Consider the following 24,411-nt stretch of genomic DNA (forward strand, 5'->3'; position numbering starts at 1 on the left):
CACAACAAACAAAAGTAATACTTAGAAGTAAGTTGAGAATGATTGACTTATAACTAATTTCTTTCTTTTTTTTTTTTTTTTTTTTTGGCAGTACTGGGGTTTGAACCCAGGGCCTATTCGCTGAGTCACCCCACCAGCTCTTTTTTGTGAAGGGTTTTTCAAGAAAGGGTCTTGAGAACTATTTGCTCGGGTTGGCTTTGAACTGCAATCCTCCTGATCTCTGCCTCCTGAGGAGCGAGGATTACAGGTGTCAGCCACTGGCACCTGGCTATACCTAAAATTTTAATGGCAATATAAAAGCAGAATTGAGTAAAAATGGACACACTCAGAGAAAACTGCTGCAAAGGTTTTCCCTTCCCATGGGATGAAGGATGCAACCCCAGGGAAAAAAAGGATTCTTTTTTTTGTTTGTTTGTTTTTTCCCCTAGAATATAACAATGTTATTATAATATTAGAATTAAAGGAAGGGGGTAGGAGGGTGAATATGGTGGAGATATTGCATACTCATGTGTGTAGGTGGAAACATGAGACCTGTGGAAATTATTTCAGGAATGGGGGAGGGAGGATAAAGGAGAACAATGGAGGGGGTGAATCCAAATATTGTAAGAACTTTTGTGAATGTTACAGTGTACCCCAGCACAACAACAATACAAAGGAGAAAAAAAATAAAATGAGCAATTATAAGAATCAAAAAAAAAAAAAAGTGGGTAAGGCCTGAGGGTGTGGCTCTGTGGCAGAGCTTGCCCACCATATCTAAGTCCCTGGGTTTGATCCTCGATATCAGAAAATTGTGGGTGATACGCCTCAAGTGCCAGCAGATAGAAGCATGCATAAGCCAGAAACAAGTCTGCTGAGTTTTGTTTGCACTAACAGCAGACCTGTGAAGACCAGAGGAAGGAGTGTGGCATGGCCCCTGCAGGCCATGTGTCAACATCTCCATCTCCCTCCCGCCCTTACTCTGCCATCTGTGTTTGTCCTTTCTCTACAGGCCCAGGCCTTGTCATCTGCCAGTAAGTTCGAAGCTGAGTTAAAAGCCGAACAAGATGAGCGGAAGCGGGAGGAGGAGGAGAGGAGGCTGCGCCAAGCAGCCTTCAGGGAGCTCAAGGCTACTTTCAGCACATAGTCCTGAGGACCTTGACCTCTGATCTCAGCTGTGCCTCACCGATTTCTAAGGAAGATGGGGCTCCTGGCATCTTCACCCCTGCCAGCTCCCCCACCCCCAGCCTCCCAGACCCCGGTGCCTCAGGCCTCCTTCTTAGCTTCCCCAGGTTGGCCAGAGGCTGCATTAATCCTTCCCAGGGCCCTGGCCCCCTGGAGGGGGTTGATGGATGCTCTCTTCTCTTCTACCTTGCTCCTTTGCCCTTGCCTGTAGCCAGGATTTGCCTCTTCTTGGCGACCTTCACTTCCCCCACCGCCCCCCACCGCCCCCCTCAGTCCCTTTATGGTTCAACATCAGCAAGCAGTCTGCTGTGTTCATTTGTACAGATAAGTTTTTCTTTCGTGATCCTTAAAGGACATGTTGCCCATTTTCTCAGGCAGTTCTCTGCACTCCTCACCTTCCCTGTTCCCATCCTTAGATTCTGCAGGTTGCCTTTGCATAGCCTTTTATCCTATGGCAATGGTGGGATTGGAGAGCAGACCACTAGAGAGGGCGTTGCCCCTAGGCCCACCCTCTCTTTCCTCCTAATCCTTGTCTTCCCACTTCAGCCCGTTAGTTTCCCCCTTCTAACTACTGTTCGACTTAAATGTAACAATGAAAGGAGCAATAGAAATAATAGTAAATGCCTACAAAGATTCCTGTTAACTCCGAATCTATGCAAATCATTCCGTGGACCCTGGCATTCCCAAGTGACATATCCATAGTCTCTCAAAGGCCCAAAGTCATGGCCATCTTCATCATCTAGCTTCAAGCTGTTGAGGTAAAGATGTTCTCACCCACAGGACAGCTTTCTTTTAAATCTCATGAGCTCTAGGGGTTTCTTGTATTCTTAAAAAAAATTTCCTAATGTTATCTTTGTCTCTTCTCTTTTGTAACTACTATCTTTACAATAAAGAAAACATCTGCCTTTCTACCTTATAACTTTCCTTTCCAATAAACTGTGCAAATTAACTTGGCTATCACATAAATGTACCTCTAGTTGTCTTTGAATTAGGGGAGTGTGTTTCATAGGGGGGGCCAAGTCCATCTCTGAGCTGCTGTTGACGCCAAGCTCCTGACGTGCAGTAGGAATAGGAACAGACGGTGGGTTCTCACTCTGTGGCATTCAGAGTTCTGAGGTGGTCAGTCGCTGTCCCCCTCCTACCAATCAGGATGCTCTTAGCTGCTGGTGAGATCTGTAGCTTAATTTCTTAAGCTGGGGGTGGTTGTGCACATCTATACTTGCAGCACTAGGAGGCTGAGGCAGAGAGAATTTGAGGCCTCAAGACCCTGTCTCAAACCCTGCCTCTCTCGCTAAAAAAGTTTAATTTCTTTTGCTTCTAGACCCCTTGAAACTCTGATGAGGGCTTAAGGCAGGTTAGATCAGGGGAAATGAGGCATGGGAATCAAGAGTCAGGAACTCAGAGATAAACACTGTTAACAAGTGGCTTGATTGAAAGCACACAGGCACCGTGTTCTTTGCTGCAAGCCTTACACCCCCTCAGCAAGCTGCAACATTTCATATAAAGGCAAGAGAGCAGCTCTCTCCCTCTGACCTTGCCTGCTTGCCCAAATAATCAGTGCACCCTGGGAACTCAACAAAGATAGCTTTAAGACACTTATCTTGGGAAAAGCCACCTGGGAAAATGACTCCTCTGGGCACAAAAAGTGTTTACAAAGGAAAACACGTATCTCGAGGATGGACTCCTGTCTTAAAAGGAGCAACTGGCAGGACCCACGTTTGTTTCAAGGGATGCTCAGACACCTATTGTCATAGTGACCCAAATTTAATAAAAGGGCCAACCTTGAAATCTTTGGGCCCAATTGATAAAACAGTGTAACAGCAAGAATAATTAAATGCACCAGGTGTCCGGGACAAAAGGGAGCACTTGTCCTAAAGGTAAATTTGAGCCAAACCAACCCTCAACCTACTTTTTCCACCATAAATGCCCTGATGTTAGAGCAACTCATTACACCTGTTATCAGATGTGCCAGCATGCACTGCTGGCTTGTATATGATGTTTCTTTGTTTCTTTGTTTCTGTGGTACTGGGGTTTGAACTCTGGGCTTCATGTATGCTAGGCAGGCGCTCTGCCACTTGAGCCATACTCCCAACCTTTTTTCTATCATTTCTTAACTTTGCTTTAACTAATAAACTTTCTTAGTCTGTATCAGTGTGTCCTAAAGTTCCTTTTGGCGACAACACCATGAACTTGGTACCCAATGGCCAGGCGGATGCCTCCTTCCTTTTGGACACTCCTCCCTGGAGTGTCACCAGTCCTGGTAACAGACCAATGCCTGTCTTTCTATGAATAATTCCAGTATATTTGGGGGGCCTGCTAAGGCCCCCTGTCCTAAGAACACCTTTTGCTCCCCAGGTAGAATGTTTCTGCACAAACTTTTTTTTTTTTTTTCACCAGGGCTTGAACTCAGGGCCTGCTCCTTGAGCCACTTCACCAGCCCTTTTTGTGTTAGGTATTTTCAAGATAGGCTCTCGTAAATTACTCGCCCGGGTTGGCTTTGAACCTCTATCCTCTTGATCTCTGTCTCCTGAGTAACTAGGCCTGCAGGGGTGAGCCATTGGCACCTGGCTTGTTTCTGCCCAAACTTATGTCAAGACTTACATACAGTTCTTAGGCATTCTCTCTCTCTCTAATTTCTCTCTCTTTCTTTCCACCCCCTCTTTTAAGATAAGGTTTTCCTATGTAGCCCAAAATGGCTTAGAACTCGTGATTCTTCTACCTCAGTTTCCTGAGCCCTGGGATTACAGACTTGCACCATCACAGCCAGCTCCTCAGGCATTGTTTTTCTAGCAAGGGTTACCTTCCATCCCCTCACCCGAGGGGATTTAATTGTAAAAACTTGGAAGCACCCAAGATGTGCTACACCCTGAAATATTAACCATGGAAAGAGATGCACAACCAAGCCATGAAAAGCCATGGAGGAAACGGAGACGCAATGTAGCTAAGTGAAAGAAGCCAGCCTGGCAAGGATCTGTAGTATTCGATGCCATCCTAGGAAAGGCAAAACTGAAGACAGTGAGAAAAATCTGTCATTGTCAGGGCTCAGGGGGCGGGGGAATCAGTAGATTGAGCATGGGGGGATTCTTGGGGCAGTGAAATTTTTTTTTTTTTTTGGTGGCACTGGGTTTTGAACCCAGGGCCTCACACTTGCTAGGCAGGTGCTCTCCCACTTGAGCCATGCCCCCAGCCTGTTTTTGCTTTAGTTTTTTTTTTTTTTTCCCAGATAAGATCTCTCTTGTTTTTTTGTTTTGTTTTGCCTGGGGCCAGCCTGGACGTGATCCTCCTCAACTTACACCTCTTCATAGCTGTGCCCCGTCACACCTGTTGCTATGAGAGGGCCTTGCTAACTTTTTGCCCAGGCTAGCCTCAAACCATGACCTTCAGAATCTCTGCCTCCCAAGTAGCTAGGAATACAGACAAGAGCCACTGTGCCTGGCTTCTACCTTACTCCATATGTTACCCCGCCTCCCTTCCCTCTGTCCTTCCGAATGGTGCAGTCCAGGTCTATGCGGTGACAGTTCCTGGAAAATGGTACACCTCAGACTTTTGCACACACACACACACTGCTTCCTCTGCTGCCTCCTTCCTCCCTTCTACTGGCAAACGTCTTCATTGTTTGCTCAGCTCAGAGAGTATCTTCAGGAAGCTCTTTTGGTGCTCTGAGGCTAGGTGAGGAGTCCCTTCTCAGGGTTTCCATTCTACCCTGAGATTTTCTTTGTTGAAATCCTGTAGCATTCTTTCTACTTCTCTGCCTTCCCTACAGGCCTAGCATGCTGCCTGGCATGAAACTGACAGTCTTTGCATGTTGGTTCCACAGGGACATGTCAGGTTTGTTGAGCAGACAGAGATGGACAAGACAGATCCCTGGCACTAATATTAGGCACCTGTGTTACTGTAATGAAACACCTGAAGCTTGGGAGCCTTATAAAGAAAAGAGGTTTATTTAGCTCACAGTTCTGGAGAATTGAGAGCATGGTGCTAGTATCAGTTCTCCCTGGTTATGACCTCATGGCAGATGGCATCACAGTTACAGGAGCATTGTGGGAGGGAGGGATCACACGAGTACACGGGACTCCCAGAGTGAGGGGAGCCCTTCTGAGGTTAGCTCCCTCAGTGGGCTAAGGGCCTCCCACCAGGTTCCACCTGTTAGATCTCCCATAATCTCAACACCAGCACACTGAGGACCAAACCTCACACCTTAACATGAGGGCCTTCCCCAAGGGGCAGCTCTGACAGTGGGGACAGCAGAGACTGTGGGCATACCTTTCCCACTGGAGGCAGATGAGTCCACATCCCGTGGAAAAACAAACCAACCCATGAGTCTTGGGAATTTGGGCTCAGACACTAGCAACTCAGACCTCACCAAGCCTGTTTCCTCTCTGGAAAATGGGGAGGACAATTGCCTACCTGGCAGATTCTATGCCAACACATTCAGTGCTCAGGACACATGGGTCCCCCTCTACCCTCTACCCTCTACCCTTCACTACTGCAATTCTGTCTCCTCCCAAGCGCTGGGTCCCTAAAGCTACAGTGGCCCAAAAGTGTCCAGTCCTGGCTGCTCTCTTGGCCCCATTCCCATCTTGGTGGATGCCCACTTACCCAGCTCCTCTGTTCTGTTTGCGGCCCCTTTTTTAGCTAGCCCAAGAAGACTGCCTATCTGTCTACTCACCTTGCTGGGCCTGACCATGTGGTCTGACACCTGTGCCTTTGTCTCCTTGCTGACTCCCCTTGGCCACCAGGCCGGATTCTGGCCCATGCTTGCTCACCTGGCCCAGCTATATAAGAACAATGGTTTCACAGACATCCACTGGGTCCTGTGGTAGCTGCGAGTCCTAGGGAGCCAATGTAGGATTCCACAGCTGAGGGACGTGCTGAGGATGGGACTTTATTAAGGGTCAGTCTCCGGCCTCCTCCCATCTCTTTCCAAGACAGTCACTTTAGTCATGTGGTGTTAGTGGGAGTGTACGTTGCTGCTATGTTTGTTTGTTTGTTTGTTTGAGACAGGGTCTTTCTATATAGCCCAGGCTGGCTCAAATTTATGCTCCTGCTTCTGCCTCTTAAGTGCTGGGATTATAGGAGTGCACCACAACACCTGGATATCTGGTGATTGTTTTGGTGGTCTGGGGTTTGAATTCAGAGCCTTGATCTTGCTACCTTTGAACCATGCTCCCAGCCCTTGATGCTGGCTTTTTGAAGGGCAATTTGGTGACTATGAACATTAAAATTTGTATTAGTTACTTATTTTTGCATTGACAAATCACTCAATGACTTAGTGGCTTAAAACAATAATTAATATTTACCATGTCACACAATTTCTAAGAGTCAGGAATTCAGAAGCAGTTTAACTGGGTGGGGCTGCTTCAGGGTCTCTCATGTGGCTGCAGTTAAAATGCCAGCTGGGCTGGGGCTGGAGACTCTGCTTCCAATGTGACTCACTCCCGTGACTTGTGAGTGGCTGCTGGCTGTTTGCAGGAGTCTTTGAATCCCTGTGTGCAAAACTCTCCGTCGGGCTGCTTGGGTGTCCTTACACATGGCGTTTGGCTTCCCCCACAGCAAGTGCTACAAAAGGAAGTAAAGCATACATAAGTCACAATATCCTTTAAGACCTGGCTTCAGAAAGCATGCTCTGTCATTCCCCCACTATCTTCCTGGTCACAAAGGTCAGCTTTATTAGCGAGAATCAGTGACAGCCTCAGAGTCTGTCAGGGTTCTGAATTGCAAGTGACAGAACTAAGCTAGACAGATGTAAGCAGAAAAGGAAGTCATTGAGAAGACACCTGGAGCTCCCAGAATCCCCAGCAGGGCTGGCAGGGTTTGGGGGGTGAGCTAAGGAAATAGGCAGGAGGCCAGGCAGCTGGGACAGTAGCCAAGAACACACCTGGGAACCAGCCAGGGATGGTGCCGCTACTCTGGCTGCCCAGAGCTCTGTGGTGTCCTACTTCTCCAGGCCATTTACCTCAGATCCAGTGTCTGAGTCTGAGCCCAGTCACGTGCCCACATGTGGGGGGTGGGAGTAGCACCTCCTCTCACCAGGATCCTCATTTTTCCCAAATGTAGGAAAGTATTTTAAATGCAGAACAGTTACCAAAGCATGGCAGTTGTCCACTCCAGAGCTACTCATGAGGTTTTTTGATTTTGTTTTGGAGACAGTCTCAATATGTAGCTAAAACCCATGATCCCCCTGCATTAGCCTCCTTGAGTACCGGGATTAAAGGTGTGCACAACCACTCCTGGCTTTACTCAGGAGTTTTGACCTTGCCTTGAAATTTATCCTGTAGGTACACATAAAAATGAAAAGGGACATATGAAAGGGAATACTCATGCCAGTGGTGTTGGTAACAGCAAAAACAGTGGTATTTCTATCAGCAGGGACCAATTCAGTAGATTACGGATTATCTACCTAAATGAGCATTTCTGGGCAGCCCTTAAAAGCCGACACGGAAGCCTCGAAGTCATCTAGTTCCTTGGGAAAAGGCCCAGAGCAGAGCAGTTCAACAATGTTCAACCGTTTTGTTTTGTTTGCTTGTTTTAGATGGGCGACATCTACCATGCCTCTACCAGGAAGACTGAAGATCGGTGACCAGGTGACTTTCTGGACAACCATTGTTTCCTAGCACGCAGTGGTCCTGAGAATGAAGGAGGCTATTCTGCTTACACATGCAACACTGGGAAAACCACACGAGACTGAGGGGAGGAGGCTCTATGTAGGGCATGTGTGTGTTGGGGGGTGAGGTGTTAATTTTTTTCCTTTAGATGTTTTTGAACTCTAAAACTGTGTTTTTTTTTTTTTTTGGATTTATACATCCTTAAGGAGTATGTCTATTATTTTTAAAATTTATTCATTTATTTTTTCCTTTATTGTTGTGCTGGGTGGGGGTACATTGCAGCATTTCACAAGTTCTTACAATGTATCAAATATACTTGAATTCACCCCCTCTACTATTCTCCTTCACCCCACCCCACCCCCAATTTCTGGAATAGGAACAGGTATGATTTTTGCATTTACAAAATTTTAAACCCATAAATATATACTACTTTACTCTGATGACAACTGCTACCCACCTCCCCACAACTCTGAATAATTCTTACTAAAGAAGAGAGGAGGGCTGGGACATGGCTCAAGTGGTAAAGAGCTTGCCTAGTGCCACACACACACACACGCGCACATATACATACACACACAAAGAGGGGAATCAATGACAACAAAAAGTGAGAAACAGCACGTGGGAGACCTTGGGGAAAGCAGAAATATGAAACTCTAAATATGCAAAAACCTCAGTAAAAACCATATAGCCTTTTGGGACACACCATGGGGCATTAGGTAAAAGACTACATATGTTGCATTCCCTGGGAGGACTGGGGTTTGAACTCACAGCTTCACGCTTGCAAAGCAGGCACTCCACCACTTGAGCCACACCCCTACCTGTTTTGCTCTGGGTGTTTTGGAGAGGGGGTTGCTTGGAGATTGGGGCTGGCCTCCAAAGTGTCTAGGGTTATAGGCTGAGCAACTGGAGCCCAGCTGTATTCCAAGATTTTTTCAATTTTTTTTTTTTAATGATTTGGTTTTCTTGGATGTGAGAAAAGAATTAAAATTACACAAGTACTTTTATAATTGAACCTGTTTTTTCAAACACAAAAATGGATTTATTTGTATCAAGAGTTTTATTTTTCTGACAAAGTTCTACATAATAAAGCTAAAACTTAAGTAATGATGCTACTTCATTTTTAAGTATTTTGATATAAATAAAATATTGAAGGAAATCTTTAAAAATGGATTTATTTCCATTGTTGACATCTATGTTCCCCTTTGATGTTTGCTCAGCTCTCTGGTGTGCCATGTTCAGCCTCTCTCTTCCGTGTGTTCTCCCTTTGGTTTCCAGCTGTGTTCTTAACCCTCTTAGTTAGGGTTCTCTGTTAGTCTATTACCATTACTATCACAAAAACCCAAGGCTGGGTACTTTATAAGGAAAAGAGGTTATTTAGCTCACAGTTTGGAGGCTGACAGTTCAAGTACCATAGCACTGGCTCTGGCAAGGGCTGCCGTGGCTGTGTCACATCATAGCAAAGACATTGTGGTAGCAACACATGTGAGAGGAAGAGATCACACGGCAAGACAAGAAGTCAAAGCATGGGCAGGGGCTCTTTTATATTAACTCACTCTCATGAAAACAATCAGAATCCCACAAGAACTACCTTAATTCCATCCAGGGGCAGTATCCCCAATGGCCTAATGAATTCCCAGTGGGTCCTACCTCTTAAAGGTCTCACCACCTCTTCACATCACCATGCTGGGACCAAGCTTCTAACACATGAGCCTGTAGAGGACAAACCAAACCAAATCTAAACCCTGTCCCAACCTGAGTGACCACTGCCCTGTGCACTAACTGCTCCATTTACTTTTCTGTACACTTCCAAATTTCTACGTCCTCTTCCTCATCACTCTCTCTCCTAACCTTCTGTTCTCCCTGTTCTGTATATTTCTAAGCATGAAATCATGGCCATTTCACCAGTCCCCTTCTCTTTGATGCTTCGGCAGATTCGGCAGTACCAACTGGTCTTTTCCTCCTCCTCCTCTCTGAATGACTCCTTCTGGAGCCTGGTTCCATCTGGGACTTCTATCTGTCCAGCAACACCTTTTCCTTCCAAGAGTCTGTCTGAGCTCCTTACTCTCTACAATGGCTGGTTGTGGCTGATTCCCCAAGATTTCAAACTTCTTTCTGTGTATGCCTCTCAGATCTTTAGCTCTGTAATCTCCTTCATTTCCATGGCCTCTTCATGCTTTCAGGCCAGTGTAGCATTTTGCTAGGGCTGCCATAATGAAGGACCACACACCCAGAAGCTTAGAGCTGAAATTCATTGTCTCCCAGTTATGGCGGATAGAAGTCCAAGTTCAAGGTGTTCTTTCTGAGACTGTGAGGGACAATCTGTTCCATGCACCTCCCCTAGCTTCTGGTAGCTGCTAGCAATCTTTGGCCATTATCTGCCTTCATCTTCACATGATTTTCTTTGTGCGTGTGTGTGTGTGTGTGTGTGTGTGTGTGTGTCTACATTTCCCATGTTTATAAAGACACAGGCCATATTGGATTAGGGCCCTCATTAAAGGCCTCATTTAGCTTGATTTACCCCTTTGAAGACCTATCTCCAAATAAGGCCACTTTCTGAGATACTTGGTATTAGGATGCCAACATATCTTTTTGAAAGACACACTTTGATCCATAATAATGATATTCCAGCCACTGTTGATATGAACAAATGACTCCAAGACTTAATGACTTAAAGTGGCCATTTTATTACGCTAATGATTCAACATATCAGGATTCAGACAAGGTGCCTCGAGGTGCCATGGTTGTGGCTCATGACATCTTGACTTTTGATCCCTGGGGATGAGCAAACTACTCAGGCTGGAATCATCTAGTGGCATTTTTCACTCAGATGTCTGGTTGTCGATGCTGGCTGTCAAATGGGCTTCAGTTTGGACTGTTGATGGGGCAGCTACATACAAGGGCCTTCCCTCTGGGCTTTAGGCAGCCACAGGACATTTGGACTTAGTAAGTGGTAGCTTTGCTTCAAAAGAGAGCGTTTCAGAGAGCAAGGTGGAAACTGTGTCACCCCTCATGACCTAGCATGGGGAGTCAGTTGTTTTACTACTGTCACCTTCTATTAAGAGGATATGAGGGGAGGAGAATTTGCCTCTACTGCTAGAAAGAGTAGAGAAGGTTCTAGAAGAGTATGTTGACTGGAAGATATTGTTGCAGCTATGTTTAGAAAAAAATTGCAATCTGTCACAAGTGATGAGCCTGGATTCATTACAAATTAAATTCATTTCAGATTAAACTCCAATCCCCACTCCTATTATTCTCAACTTCTCTGCTTCTCACAATGATATAATGCATACATCCAAAACTTTGTCATTATCCCTGACTACAGCTTGCATCTGTCTACTGTTGTATTTTAAAAAGCATTATTTATTGAAACATTGGAGAGACAGGGTGACTAAAAGGAGAAAAAGAATGCACCCTTCCTAATGAGAAAATCAAGAATGTATCTGATGCTATAAGTATTTATGGAGCATTTGGTCAATAAATGGCTGCTCAGGATGCAATGCTGAGTAATACAGGGTGGGAATGGCAAAAGCATGGGATTTTGTTGGCTTCGATCACTATCATCACCATTCCCTAACTTTGGTTCCTGCTTTCTGGAAGCTTGTAATTTGGGGCTAAAAATATGGTCAACGCACTCTGAGAAACAGTTTGACAGTTTCCGATGAAGTCAAATAAGCACTACACAGCCATCAATCCCATTCCTAGATGTTTATCCAGGGGAAATAAAAACCGTTGTTCGCACAAATGCTTGCGTGTGAATATTTATAGAGGCTTTACTAATAATCCTGAACTGAAAACAGCCCAAATGTCCCTCAATTAAGGAGTAGATAAGCAAATAGTAGTGTATACCTACAAAGACATACTAGTCAGCAATAAAAGAGAAGAAAGTCCTGAAACACGTAACAATCTGGATGAATCAGGAATTGTGTTAAGTGAAAGAAGTGAGCCTCAACAGGCTTCATACTATGTTTGTTCTGCCCGCGTGACATTATGAGGTAAAACTATGAAGACAGAAAATAGACCAGTGTTTGCAGTGTCTGGAGTGGAAGTGAGGGCTGACTTTCAAGGGTCACTGAGGGAACTTTTGTGGGTGATAAGATAGTTTTGTACCTTGATTATGATGATAGTTACACATACTTATGAACGTTTGTCAAAAGTTGGAGAACTGTATATGAAAAATATTAAATTTTACCATGTGCAAATTAAAAAAGTAGGTACGGTGTAGGGAGATGGGCTCTGCTGTCAGCCAGCCTGGGGTTGGCATCCTGGCTGAGAGTTGGAAGAGGAAAGCACTTCTCTCAGATGCTTTGGCTGCTTTCTTAGGGCTCCATAGCCCTGTCACAGCACCGCAAATAAGCACTTAATGAGGTGGTTCGCACGTAAGGCTTGCTAGTATAGTTGGTATTTTCTTAAATGTTATAGTTCAAGAGATTAACTTCGGTCTTATGGAAGCGATTAAAGAAATCTTCACAGAGGGCTGGGGCTGTAGCTTAAAGGTAGAGTGCTTATCTAGCCTACAGGAGGCCCTGGAGGCCCTGGGTTCAATCCCCAACGTTGCAAAAACAAACAAAAAAACATGTCATCAAGGCAGTAACATATGGTTTAGGTTTTCAAAGATGAACAAGATGGGGTAAATGCTGGGAACAGTAGTGTAACAACAGGAAATCGTATGTGCAAACACTAAAACCAAATGGCTTGTGTGAATGTGCTCAAAAAAACACACACCTGGGCATTAAGGTCGGGGAAGAACCAGGGAAGGGGTGCAGTATGGATGATCAAGGGTAGGGTTCATCAGAATGGGACTGGGAAGGATCCATTTGAGATTTTGCATTTCTAACAAACTCTTGGGGGATGCTGATCCTGCCGGGCCATGTTGAGTAGCAAGGGTGTGACTGTCAAGGGAAGTGATCAATAACATTGATGAAGACTGAAAATCTCCAGCTGTGGGTTGAGGTGTCCTTAGGGTAATCAATAGGTGGATAGCAACTCTTTGGCGCAGTGTGGCTTTGAAAGGGAACAACGAGAGACCCAGAGAGGTAGTGGAGAGGGAACTGGAGTTCTTACCATTTGTTTTTAAGATGGGAGACATCTGAGTATTTTTCTTTAAAAGTTGATGGGAAGGATCCTGTAAACAGGGAGAGAGGGAGGGTTGGGGTTACAGCTCAGTGGTAAGTGCTTGCCCAGCATGTGTGAAGTCCTGGATCGATCCCCGTATCAACGGATGGGGGAGGGAAAGACCGGAAGCACTGAAAGAATGGGATGACCCGAGAAGGTAAACTGACCAACTTTAGCAAATAAAAATACAGGACACCAACCTGAATCTGCGTTTCGGAAAAACAATGGATAATTTCTTCGCTGGGTTCCCTGTATTTTATCTAGCAACCTTAAAATGGGAGCAATTTATGGGAGGGATTGTAGGCCCGGGTGTAGGAGAAGGGAATCAGAGCTCCAAAATCCTTCCCAGCTGTCACATTCCAGCACTCCAGGATGAATTCCCAGTTCTACCAGAAGGGAAGCTGCTTTGAATTTCAGCTTCTCCTTCGCCCTCTGATGACAAACTGGCAGAAAAATGCTGGACAAAAAGCTGTGGAAAAGTTCTAGCTCGGAAAAAAAATCAGCTCGCAAGAGATGCGGAGATTTTTGAACTGCAAACGGGGCCTGGATTGGGTGCATAGGACAGTGAGTCACAGGAACCTTGGCTCGGGTCCAACCGTGGACACCAGCTCAACTCAAGGGCAGGCGGGGAACTGCGGCCAAGGGAGCCCAGTACGCGCCGGCGCGTTGCAGCGGCCCCGCCCTCTGCCAGCCTTTCATCCGGGTCTCGGAAAGGGGCGTGCCCGGGCAGAGGGGCGGGCAGCAGCAGAGAAGAAGGACGTGTGGGAGGCTGGAGAGTGGGGAGGGAGCGAGGCGGGGCGTGGGCAGAGAAGGGGGCGTGGCGGAGCGCGCTGTCACGTGACGTGCGTGGCGACGTGTCGGCCATCTTGTGTTGTTGAGGCTGAGGACTGACTTGGGTTCTGAGAGACTCCCTGTCCCGGACCGCAGGTAACCAGTGACTCCGTCCCGCTCTCCTGCCTGGCTCCGCTTAGTGCCCCAGTCCTGCCGCCCCGCCCTGGGCCTCCCGAGCCTCCCGCCCTCACTCGCGTTCCCGTCGCTCCGGTCCGACCCGGCCGCATGGACACCCACGGGCCGCCTGGGTAGCGGCCGCGGCCGGCTCGGGGCGTCAGACGAGGGGACAGGTCAGGTGTGGGGCTGGAGGGAGCTGCCTCCCGGGCGAGGAGCACGGCGGGCCCGGCCGCGGGGAGCCCCCTTTGCCGCTGCCCTTGTGGCTTCGCGGGGGGAGCCGAGGAAGGGAGGAGGGCGGCGGGGTGGGCAGTGTCAGGCCGGCTTGCTCAGGGCCGGAGTGCTCGCCGTCCGCCCCTCGCTCGTCGCAGGCCAGCCACCCGCCCAGCCTCGGGGTGCCCCGGGTAACAGCTGCTGCGGCCCGACAGCTGCTCCTGCTGGCCCTCCTGCCCACACCTGCCCCTGGGAGGTGCGCCCTCGCCTTCCCCACGGAGCATCTGGACGGGAGAGCCTGCTTCCATGGCGAGAGCCGGGTCTGGACCAGGCCCGAGGCAAGGTGGAGCCATGATCGGATCCCAAGACCGAGGCTGGCAGCTGTGGGGACCCGAACGTTCGCATCAGGTTGAAATGGGCATTAGTTTTATGTGTAAGCAGTTTCCCACGAAGCACTCTGAGCACTTCAGTTTTGTGGCTAAAATACAAACCATGCGACCAGGGAAAGAGGGGATGAAAGAAGCAGGTTGTATGACCGTGTTTGGGAAGCAATAGCGTTGCTTTGCGTTTATCTGGTGCTGTTCCTCCCCCACCTCCATTTTCCTAAAAGTCAAAGCACTTAAAACACACCCAGTCTCTCTGTAAGAAAGGTAAGTATTCCATTCTGACTTACAAGAAATTAAGAAAGGGACTAGACCCCGCCATGACTTCTATCCAGTATTATATACCTTGGATTATAAGCAATTTTGGTTCACGGAGATGTATTCTGGGAAGCTATTCTTAGGTAGTGTTTCCTTTTCAGCATTTAATGAATTCTTAGCTTAGGAAGAAGGATTTTATTTTTGGCATTCTTTCTGTGTGTTTACTTTCATTCTAATTGCAGCTCTGGCCTCACAGAGTCTGCCCTTTTCAGGTAGAACGCAAACGCTTTCATTCATTGATATTTTTATATGTTTTACTAGTCAGTGTAGCAGGTTTTGGATTGCTTAAACTGGAATATGTACTTTCCTGTTACATCAGATGTTGACATCAGAAGAGGACACTAGAAAAACATTTAAAAGTGGCATGTATCTGGAAAAATGTCACGTGATCCTTCCTTTGGTATTTAACACTGAGGAATACGCTGGTGATGGTAGTGATTTACTAGAAAGGAAAAAGACTTCACACCCTTGACAAAGCACTTTACACTTTTGAGGTTGGGGAGGGAAAAGGGACTTTCCATTTATTCATTCATTCATTCACTTAATTGGGCATACATTGAGCACTTACTGTACAGTACTGTTGAGTGTTGAGACACAAAAATTCTCTGTGGAACTCATTTCTAGACAGATAAATAAATACTTAGGTAAAATATACAGATGCTTTCCCTCCTTGACTTAATGATGGGGGTCCTCATAAACCCATTGTAAGTCAAAAATGCATTTAATATACCTAATCTACTGCATATCACAGTTCAGCAGTCCACTGTAAGGTCTTGGTTATTTCTTCTTGTGATACTGTGGCTGGGAGCTGTGGCTCACTGGTCACTGGCCAGTATTGCCAGGGAACACGTCCCTAGCCTGGGAAAGGATTAATACTCAAAATTTTAAGAATGGTTTTTGCTGAGCATATATTGTTTTTTGCACAATAGTAAATTCTAGGTCGGGGACTATCTGTATAGTGTAAGGATAAATGATGGGGAAAAAAATAAAATAGGGAGTTGGGGGAGGTGTTAATTTTAAGTTGAGTCCCCTGAGAAGGTTTCTGAGTAAGCTTACATTTGAGTAAAGACCTGACAGGTAAAGAATGAAGAGTGCTTCAGGCTAGGGTGCAGCAACTGCAAAGACCCTGAGACAAAAACTGAGTTGGGAGCTATCAGAGAGTGGTTAGCTAGGAAAAGCACAGAGGCTAGCCTAGGCAGAAAGGCAGGAGTGAAAGGAAGACTGGTAGAAATAGGTGTCTGACCTCCTTGGTATAAAGATGAGATGGATCATTCACTATCTTGGAATCTTTTTATCTTTTTTCTCTTGTGACTTTTTTGGTTTTTTGAGATAGATTAGCACTATGTAGCCCAGGCTGGCCTTGATCTTGTGATCCTCCTGCCTCAGCCCCCTGATTGCTGGCATTTCATATGATTCTTAGATCCTAGAAAGGAACGTCACATCCTGGAGATTTGGGCCAACACCTCCCACCCCCATTTGGAAGTTCATATATTTTAGGAAGTTATAGTGCTTATTTTCTTTCTTAAAAATAAGTTTGGTTTTTTTTCTTTTTATGGGACTGGGGTTTGAACTCAGGGCTTTGCCCTTGCAAAGCAGGCACTCTACTACTTGAGCCACGCTTCCAGTCCATTTTGCTCATGTTATTTTGGAGATGGGAGTCTCCCTTAAATATAAGTTTTCAAATGATATTGGTGATAATCTGCCTGGAAGTATTTTTCAAAAGGAATGGCTTTTTAAGAAGGGTATCTTTGGAAATTTAAGAATATTTGGAAGTGAGGAATTTCCTTTGACATTTAGACACAAGATTAAAGACTGTAGTCAGGTGGACTAAGTGTTTTAAGTTATCCTTAGCTGCTAGTAAGGAATTAAAGAAAAAATTCTTTATTGTCCAGCCTAGTTTTAAATGCCTCAGGGACTCTCCGGTTAATTTGTGTAAACATTCTTTATAGTATTTACATGTTTAGAACTTTTTCCGCTGTTTGCTAGTTCTCAAATTGATCTGATGTTTAATAGACTGGGGAAAATTTATTTTCTGATTTCTTTCCAGTTTATCTCCATATTACTACTGAACTTTCATAAGTATCCTCTTTCATTTTAGTTTACCTGAGGAATTTAGTATTTTGGTTTTGAAGCTAATGAATTGCCTACATGAAAAATAATTTGTAGTAGGCTTGCCTCAAGATCATGTGAAGATAGGAATTACAAGGTCAGGGTGTGAATGGAGCTCCTTGCTAAAAGAGGACATAGTGATGGTAGTGATGATGTAGTGTTTGAACTAATTGCATTTATTCCTCTTGTTCCTGTGTCTACTTTCTGACATTTCCAAATTATAATGTCTTTGATGTCATATCTTGTTTCTTCTCATGACTCTGCATTTTAATATTCCATATGTTTGTTCTCTTTTTGTTCACCTTCAGATGGAAGATGACTATTGATAGTGATTATTGTTTGGAGGTCTTTTTTGGGGTGAAAAGATTACTGCTGTTCCTTGACCTTCTAAAGGATCTTTGATTTGTGCCATTTTCAAAATCGGACTTTTTGAAGTTCTCTGTTAGCCTTTGCTGATTAAAATTTCCATACTTTCTGTTTTATTCTGTAGTGGGACCAGTCTCATCAGGTTGAATCTACAGCCTATGTTGGTGTTAATCCACGTATTTTAGAGGCAAGTTAAATATCTGTTTACCTTTCCTTTCCCCATGCTATGGTTTCCTAAAATGCTGGTGTTTCCATTACATTTTGATGCCCTGAGAATTATATCTCTTTAAAAAACATGAGAAAATTTTCATTTCATGAATAAGCTTACTTTATCCTAATCTTTTTTTCCTTTGTGGGATTGGGGGCTGAACTCTGGGCTGTGTGCATGCTTAGCATGCTCTGTGCCACTCAGCTGCACCCCTGGCCCAGAATTCCATTGTTCCTGATCAGATGGTTATTATGTCTCTTTTCATTTTGTCATGCTCTCATATGAAATATGCTAAATTAGTTTTGGAGCTGGGCGCTGGTGGCTCATGTCTGTAATCCTAGCTACTCAGGAGGCAGAGATCAGGAGGATCATGGTTTCAAAGGCAGCCCAAGCAAATAGTTTGAGAGACCCTATCTCAAAAAAAAAAGTCCATCACAAATAAGGGCTGGTGGAGTGGCTCAAAGTGTAGGCCCTAAATTTGAACCCTAGTACTGGGGGGGAAAAAAATAAATAAAAGATTTTGAAGGAATGTAAAATGATAACTGTTGTTTATTTGCCCTTAATTTTGTGTGAATTTGGGAGAAAAAGGGAAAGATTTGAAAAACAAAAGAATGTTCCCTTATGTGACCAAACTTCATTTTATAAAATTGTTTTTATTTTTATCCATCTATCTAGCTATGTATTTATTTATTTTCAGTACTGGGATTTAAACTCAGGGCCTCACGCTTACTAGGCAGGGTGTTTTACCTCTTGAGCTATTACACCAGCCCTTTTTTTTTTTTTTTTTTTTTTTTGGGTGGTACTGGCACTTGAACTTAGGGCCTACACTTGAAATACTCCGCCAGCCTTTTTTTTGTGGTGGGTTCTTTTTCAAGATAGGGTCCTGTGAACTATTTGCCCTGTCTGGCTTTGAACTGAGATACTGTGGTCTCTGCCTTCTGAGTAGCTAGTATTACAGGCATGAGCCACTGGAGCCTGGCTATAAAAATGTTTTTAAAGAATTACATATTTTCCTACCTAGAGTGATTAAGTAAGGAATACAATTTTATATTATATTTTCTTATTTACTATAGAGTCTTAATTGCTTGAACTTTTTTTTTTTTTTTTTTGGTGGGACTGGGGTTTGAACTCAGGGCTTTGTGCTTACAAAGCCGGCACTCTATGCTTGAGCCATGTTGCCATTTCATTTTGCTCTGCTGTTTTGGACATGGGTCTCTGGAATTACTTGCCCAGGCTGCCTTCAAACCGTGATCCTCCTCATCTTATCCTCCCAAGTAGCTAGGATTACAGACATGAGCCATTGACTTTGAACTTGTTTTATAATAGGTGATACCTGGAGCTTGTTCTCTTGAATTAGATGCATAGGGAGAGTTTGATTTATCTAGTTCTCTCTACTATTCCTTCTGCCCTTAAAAAAAGTAGTGCAGGGGTTTATAATTGGATGAACTTTGAGACATTATAATGTGACTACTTTTTCAAAGTTAAATCAAAGTTGGAAGTAGCTTTCTTAAGTTTCTTTCTTGCTGTTAATAAAACTGTCAGTTTTAATGTTTATTTATTTTTGAGACAGGGTCTTGCTAGGTAGCCCAAGCTTGCCACAAACTCAGGCTCCTCCCGAGTGTGTGCCTTCCTGGTGCTGGTGTGTGCTACTACATCCAACTCAGTTTTTTTTTTTTAATAGCATTCATTGCATCATTTGATTTTAGTTAAGACACCATTTGAAGCTATTATGCTTCAGTCTCCTTTTTGTCACTTGAAATATCACCATCTTGTGGATTTTTGAGATTGTTTTTTCAGCACACCATTTAAAGCAGGTTGTGATTTTGCAGCTGAAGGCACACCTGGTACTTTGCTCCTTGAATTTTTTTTGGCAGTGGTCAGATTTCTGGAGACTCAGGGATTATTTGCATAGGATTCACATTGCTGTGATGCTGCTATTACTTTTTTCTATCAGATGTACTTCAAAAATTAATACTAAAGCTCTATAATACGGTTTTGAATAAAACCCCAAATAATCACTTCCCTAAGGCCTTGTAGTGATGCTCATTTGTCAGCATGATCAGAATTGCTTAGAACTTTTAATATGTTTTGTTTTATATATGTATATGTGTGTATATATATATATATATATATATGTATATAATATGTATATTTTTTTCCTTTTTTTGTCCCAGTTTAGCACACTGCTTAGATTCTGTAGGTGTGAGGGAAATTTAGAGTTTTTGTTTTGTTTGTTTTTGAAGCAAAAGTTTTGCTGTGTTGCCCAAGTCTTAAACTCCTGTGCTCAGGAGATCCTCCTGCTTCTGCCTCCAGAGTAGCTGGGATTACAGATGTGTATCACTACGCTTGGCAGAGAATTTAGTTTACAAACTTACCAGGCGATTCTAACATTTTAAGCCATTTCCTGTAAGATATATTCATAATGAATAATTATACTTTTAAAGTTTGCAAAGAGATTGCTAGGTGATTTACATTAATACTTTCTGTTATTCACAGTGTTGAAAGGACCTGAACAAAGTCTGCTCAAACCTCCTGCTGTGAATCAGCAGAACTTTTGATCAGGTAAGTTAGAAGAGGAGCACAAAGTTAAGGGCTTATGCAAATAGGTGATTTAAAAAATTATTACTATTGTTTTTTGTGATACTTAGAATTGAACCCAGACCTTTGCATATGCTAGTTAAGTGCTCTATTGTTGAGCTGTATCCTTAGCTCCCTAATAGGTGTTTTTTGCCTTTAGGTTTAGTTAATTTTGTCTTGTTACTTCTCTTGAGCTTATGGGTACTGAGTAGAAACTTCTTTTCTACTCAGAAGCCTCTCATATCCTTTATGAACTAGAATAGCATACCTTTCTGCATTGATCTTGGTTTGAATTTGTGTGTTAAGCTGTTGTAATGATTTTTTGGTTGCAAGGAACAGGAAGAGAAATATTTTGAGGGCAGGTATGAAGAAAAAGAACCCAAGAATAGTTGGCTAAATGACAAATGTGCACCAGACATTGGGAGAGCATTTGGGAGCCAAGGAAGTGTAGATAGCACTTTTTCCCCAGTTGGTCAGAAGTATCCTCTGTCTCTTTTTATCCTTAGCTGTCTTTCTGCTTTCTGGCCTTTTATGCTTTAATAAACATGGGGAAGAAAATGATTACTTCATTCTTTGGAGCTGCATATATGCTCATGCTCTAGTGCTACTAGCTAGCTGATTACTAGGTCAGTGTTTAAATTTCAAATTCCTGGGAAGGAAAATTTGATTGGTTGTACTTGGTTCAGTTTTCCATCAGTGCAATTAGTTTTTGAGTGGCATTGGGGTCCAGCAGTGCAAACATAGTGAGCTAGAAGGTTCCATTCTTAAGGGTAGTAGCAAGTCTTAGAGAAGGTAGAGTGAGAGCTATTTTAGGCAGATTTCCATAGAAGTTTTAGACATTTTTTTCTTTTCTAGCGTTCTAGAAAAAATTTGTATATAGAGCTCTGCAGTTTTAATTTATATGTCCTGAAGAGTTAATATATGTTTATTTTTTTGGTGAATGAGGCCCGAGTGGGTCTCTCCAAGCATCACCATTAGAACTTACCAGTTTTTTTAAAAGTAAAACAATTTTATTTTGTGTGGGTGTTGAGGATTGAACCTAGGGTCTTATGCATGCTAGGCAAGTGCTTTACCACTGAGCTGCATCTCTAGACCTTTTTACTTTGTTTTGAGACAGACTTGACATGTAGCCCAGACTGGCTTCAAACATTGGATCCTCTTGCTTTATCCTCCAGAGTATCTGTGCACTATCACATCCAGTCCCCCAGTTCAGATTTTTAACAAATTTCTTTGATTTGAGGGGGTTCAAAAAATACCTTGTGTAAAGATTTATTTAGCAAATTACTCTTAAGCATGTGAATTTAATTTGTGGTGTGATTAATTGGTTATTTATTTTAGAAGTTTTAATTGGTGGGGTACTTTCTGTAGTATCAAACAATTCTTCAGTATTAGGGAGCCAGAAAGAATTTAAAGAGTAGATTTCATAGACTCTATGCACATTATTAGAGCAGTAGTGGGGACCTTTGTTGTTGGGAGAGGACAGTGACATAGTGTAAATTTTTGAAATAATTTTTTTTTTATAAGACTGAGCTTTGAACTCAGGGCTTGGTGCTTGCAAAGTAGGTGCTTTACCACTTGAGCCATACCCCCATTTTCTCTGATTTTTTTGAGATGGAATCTTGTAAGCTTTTTGTCTGGCCTGGTCTCAAACTGTGATCCTCCCAGTCTCAGCTTCCCAAGTAGCTAGGATTATAGGTGTGAACCACCAGCACCTGGCTGAAATTATGCTTTTGTATTCTAGAATTATTACATAATAATTGTGTGGTGTTGGGGATCAAACCCAGGCATTGTGTGTGCTAAGCACGTGCTTTACCACTGAGCTGCACCCCCAACCCTTGAAGTACCTTAAAAAAAAATACATGTATATATTTATATATATATATATATACACACATATATATATGTGTGTGTATATGTGTGTACACACACACACATATATATATATATGTAACAAATTATGTTTTTTTTTTTTTTTTGAGATAGGGTCTTGCTGCATAGCCCAGGCTGGCCTCGAACTTGAGATCTTCCTGACTTCGATCCCTGAATGCTGGGATTACAGGCACATACTACCACACTTGGCTATAAATTGGGGTTTGAATTCAGGGCCTTGTGCTTGCTAGGCAGATGTTCTTCCAACTTAATCCATGCCTCCAACCCCATAAACTTTTTGATGGAACATTTTGAAGTCCTAGTTGTGTTTGCAGTGCATGTGCACACACATACATACACACTTGGTGGCTTCTGGTTTAAATGTTATTATATTCATATATCTAGATTTTTGATGCAAATTATAGGCATTATTAATAAAACTGATGTGTTCTAGAGAGATCTTCTGACAGGCCACAGATGTGATTTTTTTCTTTTTCTTTTTTTTTTTTTTGGTGGTTCTGGCATTTGAATTCAGGGCTTCACACTTGCTAGGCAGGCACTCTACCACTTGGGCCACTCTGCCAGCCCTTTTTTGTGTTGCGTATTTTTGAGATTAGGGTCTCTTAAACTATTTGCGTGGGTTGACCTCAAACTGCAATCCTCCTGAGCTTTGCCTTCTCAGTAGCTAGGTTTGTAGGCATGAGCCACTGGTGCTCAGCCCAAATCTGACTTTCTCTGACACTTTTTTTTTAATCAAGGTTTAAAAAAAAAAAGAAAAAGAAAAAAACTTTTTAAAAATAGCGGATTGTAGCTGAATTTATTTTTAAGGTAGAAGAGTCTTTTATCAAATTGTACATTTTCTTAAATCCAGACATTGAGGTAAGACCATGTATCAAGACTTTGTGAAGTTTACAAAGATTTCTTATATAATCTGTAAAATTTTCATAGGCTCTGGGGATCCCTCTCTGGAAAACAGTGGCTTGTTTTCCATACCATGCAATGTTTATGGCACTGCAATTTTTTCTAGAATAGTTTACTTTTGCTAATTTATTTTTATTCTTTCACCAAAAGTAAGGAAAATGTGTTTCTATTTTCTAAATCAGTGGAGAGAAAGATAATAATAATCCTTTTTCTTCTTAGAGTCATCTTTAGTGGCCAGTATGATGTTTAGAGGCCAGACTTCTTTTGTTAAAGTTGCCCTGGGCCTGGAGGAAGTTTTGGGAACTCTAGTCTCTTCAGCTTTGATCCTTTGGTTGTAGAGACTGGCGAGGAATTGACAGCAGTACAGGAACGGCCATCAGCCAGGGGCTCTTAGGATCGGTGCCTTGGGCATTGATGTGGTGCTGCCCAGACCTTGGCCCCGTGTCCTCCACGTAACTAGATGTAAAGCCATCCTGCAAGTGTAGTGGGTCAAAGTTGCCTGGAAACTGATACTCTTTTTTTTTTTTTGTTCTTTTAAGACTTCTATACTACTTCTACCATTGTTGATGAAGTTTCTGGTAGAAAAGAACATAATGCCTTTTCCTAAAAAAGGGCTTTCTATACTGAGGCAAATATATAGTATTTGGGAGTTTGGGGATAGTGGAACAGAGTGGAAGATCAAGAAAAAGAGGAAGGAGTCATTTTCCAAAAATAATTCATCTAAAAATTTCAAGGAAATGGTGAGGAAGGTAACAAAGTGATTTTGAGCACTATTTTCACTATTGTGTAGTGAAAAGCTTGTGAGCTTTTGAGCAGAGACAGGAGTTTAATTTTCTGTCACTTACTGCATAGAGTGTTAGAAAAGTTAACCTCTTGGAGCCTTACTTTCCTACCAGCAAAGTTTATCCCAGCGTTGTTGTGGGACTTAAATCTAAAATGTAGCTGGGTATGGTGGCATTTGCTTGTAACCCCAGTACTTGGGAGGCTGAGGCAGAAGGATTGAGAGTTTGAGGCCAGCTCAGCCTACAGAGTGAGACCTTTCCTTAAAAACAATAAAATGCTCAGTGTAGTGCCTAGAATGCAATAAATAATAGCTCTCAGTGAAGGATAGCTTTTATGATTGTTATTACTACTAAATAGCTACATTTTGATAGTAAAATTTCCTCTTTATAAATTTGGAATAGTCATGTTATTTGGTTATTTTTCAGGTCTCTAAAAATTTTTTTTAACCCAACAAATATTTGAATACTTACTTTGTGCCAGGGGCCTGGCTAGCACTAGTGGTGAGCAAAACACACACTGTCCTATATTCATGAGACTAACAGCCTTGTGGGAGAGGCATTCGTACAGTCACACCGTAAGTTCCTAAGTTCCTAAATGTGAAGTCTTTCTGTTCTTGGAAAAGATACAGTTTTAAACCTTACTTATTTTTTGAGTAAGTGTTACATTTTTGATCTTGGTGTTCTTGTCACTAGTGATATTTTGTGCCTTTGATTTGTTTCTCAGGGTCTGTGTGTATGTATTAGTTCCTATTAATTTCTTTTAAATTTATGTGGGTTTTCTTCTTTTTTTTTTTTTTTTGGTGGTATTGGTGTTTGAACTGGGGCTCATGCTTTCTAAGCAG

General features: G+C 43.1%; 3 protein-coding genes across 5 annotated transcripts in view; all 3 read left to right on the plus strand.

Annotated features, from left to right (window-relative positions):
* The window catches only part of Efhd1 (EF-hand domain family member D1), a 54,671-nt gene extending 52,544 nt beyond the window's left edge, over nt 1-2,127 (plus strand). Inside the window, exon 4 of the mRNA XM_074072006.1 lies at nt 989-2,127. Within this exon, the coding sequence (XP_073928107.1) occupies nt 989-1,123 (135 nt within the window). The 3' untranslated portion in view covers nt 1,124-2,127. The remainder of the gene's footprint in view (nt 1-988) is intronic.
* Nucleotides 2,128-13,391: 11,264 nt separating this feature from the next.
* LOC141422715 (uncharacterized) lies at nt 13,392-17,330 on the plus strand. The gene is made up of 3 exons (XM_074072316.1): nt 13,392-13,677; nt 13,814-14,163; nt 14,195-17,330. Exons 1-3 carry the CDS (start codon nt 13,392-13,394, stop codon nt 14,447-14,449), a joined length of 891 nt encoding a protein of 296 aa, XP_073928417.1. The 3' UTR covers nt 14,450-17,330.
* Nucleotides 13,700-24,411, plus strand: part of Gigyf2 (GRB10 interacting GYF protein 2) — a 128,499-nt gene continuing 117,787 nt past the window's right edge. For all 3 annotated transcript variants that reach the window (XM_074072008.1, XM_074072010.1, XM_074072011.1), the window contains exons 1-3: nt 13,700-13,805; nt 17,337-17,399; nt 19,917-19,982. The gene's annotated coding sequence lies outside the window, so the exon portion shown is untranslated. The remainder of the gene's footprint in view (nt 13,806-17,336; nt 17,400-19,916; nt 19,983-24,411) is intronic.

The sequence above is a fragment of the Castor canadensis genome, chromosome 4, assembly GCF_047511655.1.
Source record: "Castor canadensis chromosome 4, mCasCan1.hap1v2, whole genome shotgun sequence".
In the NCBI taxonomy this organism is placed as follows: domain Eukaryota; kingdom Metazoa; phylum Chordata; class Mammalia; order Rodentia; family Castoridae; genus Castor; species Castor canadensis.